Source organism: Sapajus apella, unplaced genomic scaffold (genome assembly GCF_009761245.1).
Source record: "Sapajus apella isolate SASKATOON/1434 unplaced genomic scaffold, GSC_monkey_1.0 scaffold36, whole genome shotgun sequence".
NCBI classification, from domain to species: Eukaryota; Metazoa; Chordata; class Mammalia; order Primates; family Cebidae; genus Sapajus; species Sapajus apella.
Window position 1 is genome coordinate 15183767 of NW_022436976.1, and position 11370 is coordinate 15195136.

At 36.8% G+C, this 11370-nt stretch overlaps 1 protein-coding gene across 1 annotated transcript in view; it reads left to right on the top strand.

The window, feature by feature from the left end:
• The window catches only part of PTGER3 (prostaglandin E receptor 3), an 82818-nt gene extending 79135 nt beyond the window's left edge, over window positions 1–3683 (top strand). Inside the window, exons 3-4 of the mRNA XM_032296593.1 lie at window positions 978–1069; window positions 3168–3683. Coding sequence (XP_032152484.1) covers window positions 978–1069; window positions 3168–3171 — 96 coding nt within the window. The 3' untranslated portion in view covers window positions 3172–3683. The remainder of the gene's footprint in view (window positions 1–977; window positions 1070–3167) is intronic.
• Window positions 3684–11370: the final 7687 nt, after the last annotated feature.

An 11370-nucleotide genomic window follows, 5' to 3' on the forward strand; every position in this document is an offset into this window, starting at 1 on the left:
GTAAAAAAGCAAATCGTTTTTCGACTGTGACATCCAATGAATTTAGGCCATAATGTGGAGAATGCTGTTGAGGGATGGGCCTCAGGACTGGTGGGGCAGCATTGTCCCCTCATGCCACAAGTGCTTATCCACTGTGATTTATGTGCCAGGCACTGTGGTAGCTGCCGGAGACTCAGTGTCAAGCAAAACCAGGTAGGGTTCCTGCTCTCATGAAGCTTATAGCTTAGATAAAATGACAATTATTCAATAAATAATCACACACGTAACTATAAGTTTCAAACAACAGGAGTTCCTGAAAGGAAAAATAGTAGATGTCATATAGCAGGGAACCAGCCGAAGTCAACAGGATGCTCTCCAAGAAAGTGATTCTCTAAGTTGAGATCCATCAGATGAGTAGAGGTTAGCCAGGTGATGAAGAAATGGAAGCACACTCCAGGCAGAAGAAAGTGACAGGCCGTGAGATATAAAGGAGGATGACACTGTTTATAATGCTCAAAGATGGCTGGTGTAGCCTGAGCACATAAGACCAAAAGGGCCACAAGTTTGAAAAGAGGCTGAAGTTGTATCCTGAGGCCAGATAAAACAGCCTTTGAAGTCACGTTAAGAATTCTAGTCTTTATCCCAGAGCAATGGGAAATCATGAAAAATAGTAAGCTGGAGGGTGACTGCATTAGATCTCCCTTCACCAATCACTTGAAGTCAATGAGTTTTTATCTAGCATTTAACAAGTCCTGTGATAACTTCCCTAGTCATAGCAGACGTGGTCTCTGCCCGCAAGTGATATTTGGTGTGTAAGTGTAGGAGGAAATAAGTGTGAGTCAAAGCATGAAAGCAGAAAAGAGACGGTCTTAGGAAGATAATATCTAAAACATCCTATTGATCAGTAGCCAATGTGACTTTGATATGCAGGTTTTGGTTTTGCTTTTCTTCCAAAATACTCAAGGAAGTGTCCTGTGAAACCCTCTGTCTGTTCACAGATCAGGTACCACACAGACAACTATGCATCCAGCTCCACCTCCTTACCCTGCCAGTGTTCCTCAACCCTGATGTGGAGTGACCATTTGGAAAGGTGAGATTTAGAAACTGCTGGGATTTACAGCATAGCCTCCCCCTATCTCTCTGTTCTAATCTGAGTTCGTGCTATAAAGGCAGAGTATCTCTGAGAATTAAAATGCAAATTAAGCATACACATCTGATTAAGAGTACTAGATTCCTTAGAGGAATTGTCGTTTTTAAAACTTTGCTTAAGTTTCCTCCAACCAAGGAATTTTTGAAAATCTGATATTGTGACTAATAAAGTCTCTTGCCATGAAAGAATCTGTAAGTCACTGAATTTTTCATAGTAAGGACAGTGTCCAGGAGTATGTTAAGGCTAAGCTACTCCTATTTTAATTAGGTATCAGAATCCAGCATGTTCATTACTCATTTGGCTAGCACACTCTTAGTTGCACTTTTGATTAGATCTATTTTGAATAAAACACGTACTTCAATGAATGAATACTCTAAAAGGCAGAACATAATGCCAAATGTGAGGTATGATTGGCCATATTGAATTTTGAGCTTTAGTTTCCTCCCTCAAACACCTCTTTTTAATATTTCTGTTAGTGGCTAATTGAGTGGAAAGTCTGCTGGGTATTACAGCAGTGTGTGATTTCTTTTTCTTTTTAAGAAAGAATGTGAAAAGGCTTATTTTTGCAGAGGTAGCACACTTGACTTATCAAATGTGAAAAAGCATGCTAATTTTATTGTATTCTCCGGATAAGACCAGGTACGGTAACTCCTCTGCCCTGTAGAAGTTGTTATAATGGATATAAACATTTAAGCAGCTCAGTTTCTTTAGACGTTCATCCTCCCATGGTTGAGGGAGCTGGGGGATAATCTGCTTTTCAGAGGAAGAGCTGAGTGTGTTTTTCCAATAGAGATGTAATGCGCCACTTACAGGATAAAAGCAAGCTGGTTGATTCTGGAAAATAGCTTTAAAATCATGATATCAATACAATTTTTACTCAACTCATACTTATAACCCTATATCTTTCCATATATATACATATATATAATATAACAAACACACACACACACACAAACACACACACACACATATGTGCACACTGGGTACTGTCTTGGTATTAATACAAATTCCCCTAGAAAACAAATGAAGGGAAACAAAGAGAGATACCTTATTTCCATCTCTTTTTTGATAGGTTCACTCTAACTCTGTTTTTAATTTTTTAAAGTAAATCTTGTTACACGTTTGCTCAGTTATAAAAATAAGCTCTGTTCTCTATAGAAACTTTGAAAAATGATGAAAATTAGAAAGAAAAGCAGTTTACTAAACTTTAACTGGTCAGCAAAAATTCAGTATCATGTTAGTGTATGTTTTTCTATTCTTTTTTCCTACGGTTTTTTATTTTGTTTTATACACTTATGTTAATATTATGACATACATTTTAAAATCTCATTTTATTTGGCATAAAATAAGCATTTCTCAGACTATTTGCAAATTATTTTTAAAACTTTGTAAAGCCATTATAATATTTATGTAATAGGTTATCTAAATAATACACTGTAGTTTACTTAACCAGAATCTGTGGTCAAATTTGGCACACCAATGAAAATATTACTGTATCATTACCTAAGTACTGAAATACAGAGGCTTTAAAAACTGTTTATATATATTTTTACCAAAAGAAGACTTTAAGGAATAAATTATATGTAATATTAAATGTTCTTTAAAGATACCAGTAGTCAGTGTTTGCTAAAATAATTGTAGAGATTTAAAATTTCATCAATCTTGTGTGATAAAATGTGCTTCACCCTATCTGGCACTGTTGTACTGTCTTTTAAAAAATGAACAGAATACTTGTTCTGGCAGGAAAAAGTTCTATTTCCTGGCTATTTCAGCTTGTATTCTTCCTTATTTCTTTTTAGGCTAGCATTATATATTAATTGGAACTTGTTTTTACAACAAGATTATGTGACCATTTATTGTGCCCACAATTGTTTCCTTTTTAAAATAAAACACCATGTAACTACTTCAAATGAGAATGTTTTAAGTGTTTAATGCAAACAAATTTTTTACTTATATTTTATTCCTCACACGGTACACAAAATTAAAAAGCATTATCCCCATCTGTTCTTATTGCATATTTCTCTCTCTATTCTAACAGATAATGAAAGAACGGAGTTGGACATTTTATTGCAATTCCTGCTTCCCTGAATTTGTGTATTTCTTCCCACATGAGAAGGAGAATTATATATTCTGATTTTATTATTTCTTCATTTTTATCTTTTTATTTTAATGATTGTTTTGTCAGTAATACCCACGGAGATGGATATTTATTATTATAATCTGTGTCTTTGAATATTCGATTGGCTTCTTGGATGGGATTTTGAATATGCATTTAAGAAGTTGGGAAAAATTTCACAGATGATGATTGGAGGGAAAAATGAAGAAAAGAAAGACCCGTGTTCCAGGAGTTTTCTCCAACTTCAAACCTTTATGTGCATCTTAACCAAAGTGAACATCTTTACATTTCATGATAGCTTGATTTTACAATATAAGTTTGAAAAATCAGTATAAGTTTATGATGGTGACAAGTCAACATATTGAGAGCAATAATTCAATTAATAGAATATGAACTTAATAAGATATAAAAGCAAATGAAGGCAGGAGGGAATCTTGATGAAAATATTTATGCCAAATATATGATTAACATTTTAGAAATGTTGTGTGCCTGTGGGTTTAGCATGGAACTAAAAGTTCCTAAGTCTCAATTCTAATTTTGTGTCATTTAATAACTCAGGAATCCACTTCATTGTTATTTCTAAGCTTCTGACGACAAAGGAGTGATGCAGCTAAGGGAAACCTTGAAGTGTCATAAGAAACAGATTTGAGATTAGGTAATTAGCTGGGCAGTTAGAGTGATAAAAAAAATCCAGGCAGGCCTTCTGATTCACCATAATCAAGTCAGGATTTCTTAATATTTCTTTGCTGGCAACACACACAAAGGCAAAATTAATAAATAACATAGTGGTTGAATAACAAATTTTGTTACATTTTTATGAAATAAAAGAATCTATTTTGTCTGTGTTAAAATAAAAAACTTTGTGGACTTTTGAAAGATATGCTTGAGTCCCTTAATAGTTTTCAACTAATATGCGGTTACCTGCTTTTAAATTCAACCAGCCTTTCTTCTTGTCCTTTTTTTTCTTCCTCCCTTTCTTCTGTCCCCTCATTTATTAATTCACCACATACTCACTGAGTACCTCCATTCTGTCAATTATAGGACATCTTGAGAAGCAATGAAAATATGGTATCAGAAGTTTTGCCATAGGATCCTATGCTGTGACTACATTATCATTTCTGCCAACTATAATGACTCAATAACAGAGTCCTTCTTTTTTTTTTTTGGTAGAGTCTCACTCTGTTGCCCAGGTTGGAACATAGTGGCACAGTCTCAGCTCACTGCAGTCTCAGCCTCCTGGGTTCAAGCGATTCTCCTTCCTCAGCCTCCCAAGTAGCTGGGATTACAGGCAACTGCCACCACGCCTGGCTAATTTTTGTATTTTAGTAGAGAGGGCGTTTCACCATGTTAGTCATGCTGGTCTCAAACTGCTGACCGCAAATGATCCACCCACCTTGGCCTCCCCAAGTGTTGGAATTATAGGCATGAGCCACCACACCCAGCCAGTAGAGTCCTTCTTAAATAGCAGAACCAGTTGTGAATTAGCTGTCAATTATAACTATTTTCTTCTAAACCTATAGTTGAAATGGTCTTAACCAGCACAAAGCCAATGCTATAGGTAAAATAAGTGTTACACAATAGATCCTCAGAAAGCATTTACTATGATTAATTCTTTACCCAGACTTATCTGGGTATTTAATATGAATCTCAATTTCAGCTATAAACTGGTTTTCTGACTGTGTGGGTTTAAATGTCATGAACAGAACCAGCCCGAAACATTTGGATGCTATTCTTGTTTACAAGACCTTATGATAATTTTTGTCCATGGAAAACCTACCCACTTCCCACATGTTCAGATCTCACCTCATCCTCAGGCCTTGAAAATTTAAGTACTTTTGATCTTTTCCTCCCCAGTTCAAGCAATTCTCCTGCCTCAGCCTCCTGAGTAGCTGGGATTACAGGTGTCCATCACCACTCCCAGCTAATTTTTGTATTTTTAGTAGAGATGGGGTTTCACCATGTTAGCCAGGTTGGTCTTGAACTCATAACCTCAAGTGATCCACCTGCCTCAATCCCCCAATGCACTGGGATTACAAGTGTGAGCCATCATGCCCAGCCCACATGAAGTTTTATATAGCATGTTTAGTAAAGCTGTTTTTGTTAAAGTAATAAGTAATAAAACAATTGAAAAGTTCAAAAAATAATGACTATTTGGCAAAGATATTTCTCATACAATGAGATTTACCTTTGTCCAATTAGTTTAAAATCTGATGTAGAGAAACTATATATCTATGTATACATATCTGTATATATATATATATATAATACTTTAAAAAATAGACTTTAGTTTTTAGAGTAATTTTAGATTCACAGCAAAATTGAGCAGGTACAGAGAACACTTTTGTTTATAATCTGCAGAAATGTAGCTATTGTATACTAAATTCACTGAAAATAATGTTATATTATATGTGTACTCAAATACTCTGGGTCATGATTCAGCAAAACACTGATTTTTAACAAATGCTTTTATCTTCATTTTCATTATTATTTTCAATAAACACAAATTCTCATCATTACGTAACAAGGTTATAGTGAAGATAGAGCTAACCTTCCAAATAAAGTAAGATCCTTAGGAACTTGGCAAAAAAAAAAAAAAAAAAAAGTTACTTGTGAAGAACTGATGCTTGATCTACAGTTTTATTGTAATTATAGTAACTACTATAAATCTCTGTGGGATACACATGTAAAAAAACATATAACATTAATATGCTTTAAGTGGGCTGTATAGACATGAGTCCTGATTATACATAGAACATATTCAGTGTACTTCTAAACTTACAGCTTTTGCTTTGGAAGAAATGAACTGCTGCCTACCCCAATCCCTATCCTATTGAAGCATTAGTGCTTTCATTCAGGATCAGTGCAACCCAGCATAAAAGAAAACAAACAAACAAATAAACAAAAAACCCAGCTGTGCTGTTCCCAAGACAGTTTGGGCCAGGGTAATGTGAAGAGGTGTGCCAAGCCATGCTGAGATCTTAGAGCCAGTGATAGGTAAGAGAACAGAGAATATTGTGTTTAGAAGCTTTGGCTTCCATCATGAGGTATATTTATCTAAGTTCTCCCAAGGAGGGAGGAGAAGAGTCATTATCTTTTACATAATAAAATATATTCACAGAATATATGAAAATTCAGACAGAGTTATTGGATCTGTGTTTTTAGTATCTACAAAAATATTTTTAAAAATTAAATAATGAAATAGAAAATCAGACAAACGAATTAAGAGAAGTGTTTCAACACCCTCAGTAATTGGAAGCACATTTCAAAGAAACCAGTTCTTAAGCTAATTGTCACTATGCAGGTATCTTAAGGATCTGTATAAAATATACTTTTCTCATTATATTTTTAGTTATATGACTATGGAAGTATCTAATTGCTGTCTTAAAAATATTTGTGCTCATTTTTCATTAATCCAGCCTTATTGACTATTTTATTAATTCAAAATGTTTCTAAGCTCATCCTAGATTTTTGACGACTTTATTTTCATTCTCTGAATGTTTTTACTTTAAAATAATTTGTACAATATATATTTTTAAGAGCTTCTGTATTTTTATTTAAATACTCAACCACATTGTATGCTATTATGGGCAGGACTTAAAGTAACTACAGAGTCTAGCACAGTCAGTGCTAAGCACATAGAAATTGCTCAGTAAAAATGTGACGAATAGTCTTGGTGGACCAGACTGTAATATACATGAATGACGACTAAAAAAAGTAGGTGATATCACACTTTGAGTAATGGTGGCATTTAGTTGGCAGCTGGTTCTCTATTTACATTTCTTCTTTGATATTGTGCCATTTTGCTCAGTCTTTAAATTTAAATAGTACAGGGAAGTCTGTTTTAGACTTCTTGAAGAAATCAGCTGTATTTTTTTGAACATGGCATGACTGCTGTTAAGAAAAAGAAATGAGGTTTCACCATTGTGGAAATTAGTTCCACCACTGTGGAAGACAATAGTGATTCCTCAAGGATCTAGAACCAGAAACATCAATTAATCCAGCAATCCCATTACCGGGTATATACTCCCCAAAATATAAATACTTCTACTATAAAGACACATGTACATGTATGTTTATTGCAGCACTATTTACAATAGCAACGACATGGAACCAACCCGGATGATAGACTGGATAAATAAAATGTGGTACATATACACATCAATGATAGACTGGCTAAAGAAAATGTGGTACATATACACCATGGAATACTATGCAGCCATGAAAAATGAGATAATGTCCTTTTCAGGGACATGGATGAAGCTGGAAGCAGTCATCCTCAGCAAACTAACACAAGAACAGAAAACCAAACACCACATGTTCTCACTCATAAGTGGGAGTTGAACATTGAGAACACATGGACACAAAGAGGGAAGCAACACATACCAGGGCCCGTTGGGGGGTTGGGGGTGAGGGGAGGGAACTTAGAGGATGGGTCAGTAGGTGCAGCAAACCACCATGGCACATATATACCTATGTAACAAACCTGCACGTTCTGCACATGTATCCTGTTTTTTTTTTTTAAAGATGAAATAAGGAATAAATGTAAACAATGAAAAAAATATAAATATAAGACTTCATTTAAAATAACTTATTTTTCTATATTCATTTTTTAAAATGTTTTATTTCCATAGGTTTTGGGGGGAACAAGTGTTATTTGGTTACATGAATAAGTTCTTTAGAGGTGATTTGTGAGATTTTGGTGAACCCATCACCCGAACAGTATACACTGAAGTAACTACTTTTAGCCAGCTATCTAATTTCTTACCTTGACATAGGAGCTGAATTTTACCTTTACACCTACAGGCAGATGAAGGTATTGCAGAAGATATATAGCCTGTACCATAAAATGAACATAATTCGTACACATGAGAACAGGAGAAAATATACATTTTATTACTTATTTGAGGAAAGTATAGTGTTCTCTTTACAGAAATAAGTACACCAGAGCCTTAGTAAATGAATAATAGTTTTCAGTTTATTTCTGTATAAAAGTTGGTGACTGCTAATTATGGCTTTAATCAGTTTATTGATTTAACTTAAAACTCAAATGCTAAATCTCTTTAGATGCATTGGAATTACATAAGAAATATTTGTGGAGCTTTACTTTGAGAAAGTAGTAAAAAATAACATTCCAAGTACATATCAAAAACCTGAGAACTTAAATAATAAGCTCTGAAATTCTATGGTCCTGGAAGAGCAAAAGAAAATACACACTAAACCACAGAACCATGAAAAATACAGGATAGTGCAAAAGTAAAGCAGAGAGGAATGTACATTTGTCACAAAACTGGACAAAGTACGATTTAGTAAGAGGTGCTCCATAAACACTTGCTGCTGTTGTGGTGGTCGGGAGGTGCTGCTGCTTGGTGGTGTTTGTAAAGAATAAGACATAGGTATTCAAGCAAAATTAGCTGAATGTCATACTAAGTATGGAGGAAATGGGGAAAAGATAGTCATAGTCTTTTAAAAACTTTGGAAAAGAAAGAAAAAGGATTGAGTTAATCTCCTTTCTAGGTAAGTTCCATTAGTTCTATACGTATTTCTCAATTCTGCCCCTCCATCTTCACTGCCATGGTCTACATCTGGGTCTTCCCATCTGCATTGCCTCAGTAACAGGTGTCTTGCTTCTGGTCTTGGCCCCTCTGATCATTTTCCACACCTGCTGCCAAAGCGATATTTTGTTAATAAAATGAAAATCTCTTTGATTTTTCTTTTTTAAACATCTTTAATATTTTCCTGTGACTTTCAGGATAAAGTTAAAACAACTAAACTCAGTCCACAGAACTTTCTACAACCCAGTCTCTGCAAGGTTCTGATTTTTTTTTTTTACATCCGACTTGCTTTCCAGCAATACCTACCTGCTCTCTTATGTGCTTTGCACATGCTGTTCTGTTTACACTGGATACTCCCTTCTCCCCTTCTCTACATGACTAACCCTCATTCATCTTTCACGTTTCAACTGAAGTACCACTTCCTTCAAGAAGCCTCCTTCCTTGAGAAAACATTTTTCTGTGTTTAATTTATGGGTTTATTTGTCCATCTTCTTTGCTAACCAAGATGGGAACCATATTTCTCACTTCTACGTCTGGTGTGTTTATCACAGTGTATTGCATAGAGCTGGTACCAAATAAATTCTTGCTGGAGAAAGAAAGTACAGAAAGAAGTTATGCAACAATCAACTATGAAGGTTTGAGCAAAAATAATAATTCAAAATAATTTAAGACTGAAACTATCCTTCTGTTACTTAAAACTGGTAATTAGTCATACTTTCTGAATAACTGCTTCACATGGTTTGGCTGTGTCCCCACCCAAATCTCATTTTGAATTGTAGCTCCCATAATTCCCACCTGTCATGTGAGGGACCCACTGGGAGGTAATTGAATCATGGGGGCAGTTCTTTTCTGTCTGTTCTCATGGTAGTGAATATATCTCACAAGATCTGATGGTTTTATAAAGGGGAGTACCCTGAACATGCTCTCTTGCCTGCTGCCATGTAAGATATTACTTTGCTCCTAATTCACCTTCTGCCATGATTGTGAGGCCTCCCCATCTATGTGGAACCGTGAGTCAATTGAACCTCTTTCCTTTATAGATTGCCCAGTTTGAGGTTTGTCTTTGTTGGCAGCGTGGGAACAGACATACAGTACATTGGTACAGTAGAGTGGGTGCTGCTGTAAAGAGCACCTGAGAATGTGGAAACAACTTTGGAACTGGGTGATAGGTAGAGGTTGGAACACCTTGCAGGGCTCAGAAGATAGGAAAATGTGCGAAAGTTGGGAACTTCCTAGAGACTTGGAGGGCTCAGAGGAGAGGAAGATGTATGAACGTTTGAAACTTCCTAGAGACTTGTTGAATAGCTTTTACCAAAATGCTGATAGTAATGTTGACAATGAAGTCCAGTTTGACGTGGTCTCAGAAGGAGATAAGGAACTTGTTGGGAACCGGAGCAAAGGTGACACTTGCTGTGCAATAGAAAAGAGACTGGCAGCTTTTAGGCTCTGCTCTAGATATATGTGAAACTTTGAACTTGAGAGAGATGATTTGGGGTATTTGGTGGAAAAAAATTTCTAGGTAGCAAAATGTTCAAAAGGAAATGGAGCATTAAAGTTTAAAAAATTTGCAGTTTGACCATGCAATAGAAAAGAAAAACCCATTTTTTGGGGAGAAATCCAAGCCTGCTGCGGAAATTTGCATAACCAGGAGACAAATGTGAATCACTAAAATAATGGGGAAAATGTCTCCAGGGCATGTTGGAGACCTTCTTGGCAGCCCCTCCATCACAGGCCTGGAGGCCTAGGAGGGAAGGATGGTTTCCTGGGCGCCCCTGCTGCGTTCAGCCTATGGACTTGGTGCCCAGGGTCCCAGCTGTTCCAGCCATAGTTAGACGGTGCCAAGGTACAGTTCAGGCACTGCCTTCAGAGAGTGTAGGTCTTGGGCCTTGGTAGTTTCCACATGGTGTTGGGACTGCAGGTGCACAGAGGCCAGGAATTGAGGTTTGGGAGCCTCTGCCTGGATTTCAGAGGATGTGTATAGATGCCTGGATGTCCAGGAAGAGGTTTGCTTCAGGGGCACAGCCCTCTTGGAAAGCCTTTGCTAGGACAGTATGGAAGGGAGATGTGAGGCTGGAGCCCCGATACAGAGTCCCCGCTGGGACACTGCCTAGTGGAGACGTGGGAGGAAGGCTGCCATCCTGCAGACCCCAGAATGTGGATCTGCCAAAGGTTTGTGCCATGTACCTGGAAAAGCCTCAGATACTCAAGGCCAGCCCACGAAATCAGCCAGGACGGGGACTATACCCTAAAAAGCCACAAGGACAGAGCTGTCCCAGCTTATGAGAACCCACCTCTTGCATCAGCATGACCTGGATGAGAGACACAGAGTTAAAGGAGATCATTTCGGAGCTTTAAGATTTGACGACCTCACTGAAATTTGGACTTGCAGGGGGCCTGTAGCCCCTTCATTTTGGCCAATTTCTCCCATTTGGAATAGGTGTATTTATCAAATGCCTGTGCCCCCACTGTATCAAGGAAGTAACTAAATTGGTTTTGATTTTACAGGCTCATAGGCACAAGGTACTTGCCTTGTCTCAGATGAGACTGGACTGCGGGCTTTTGAGTTAATGCTG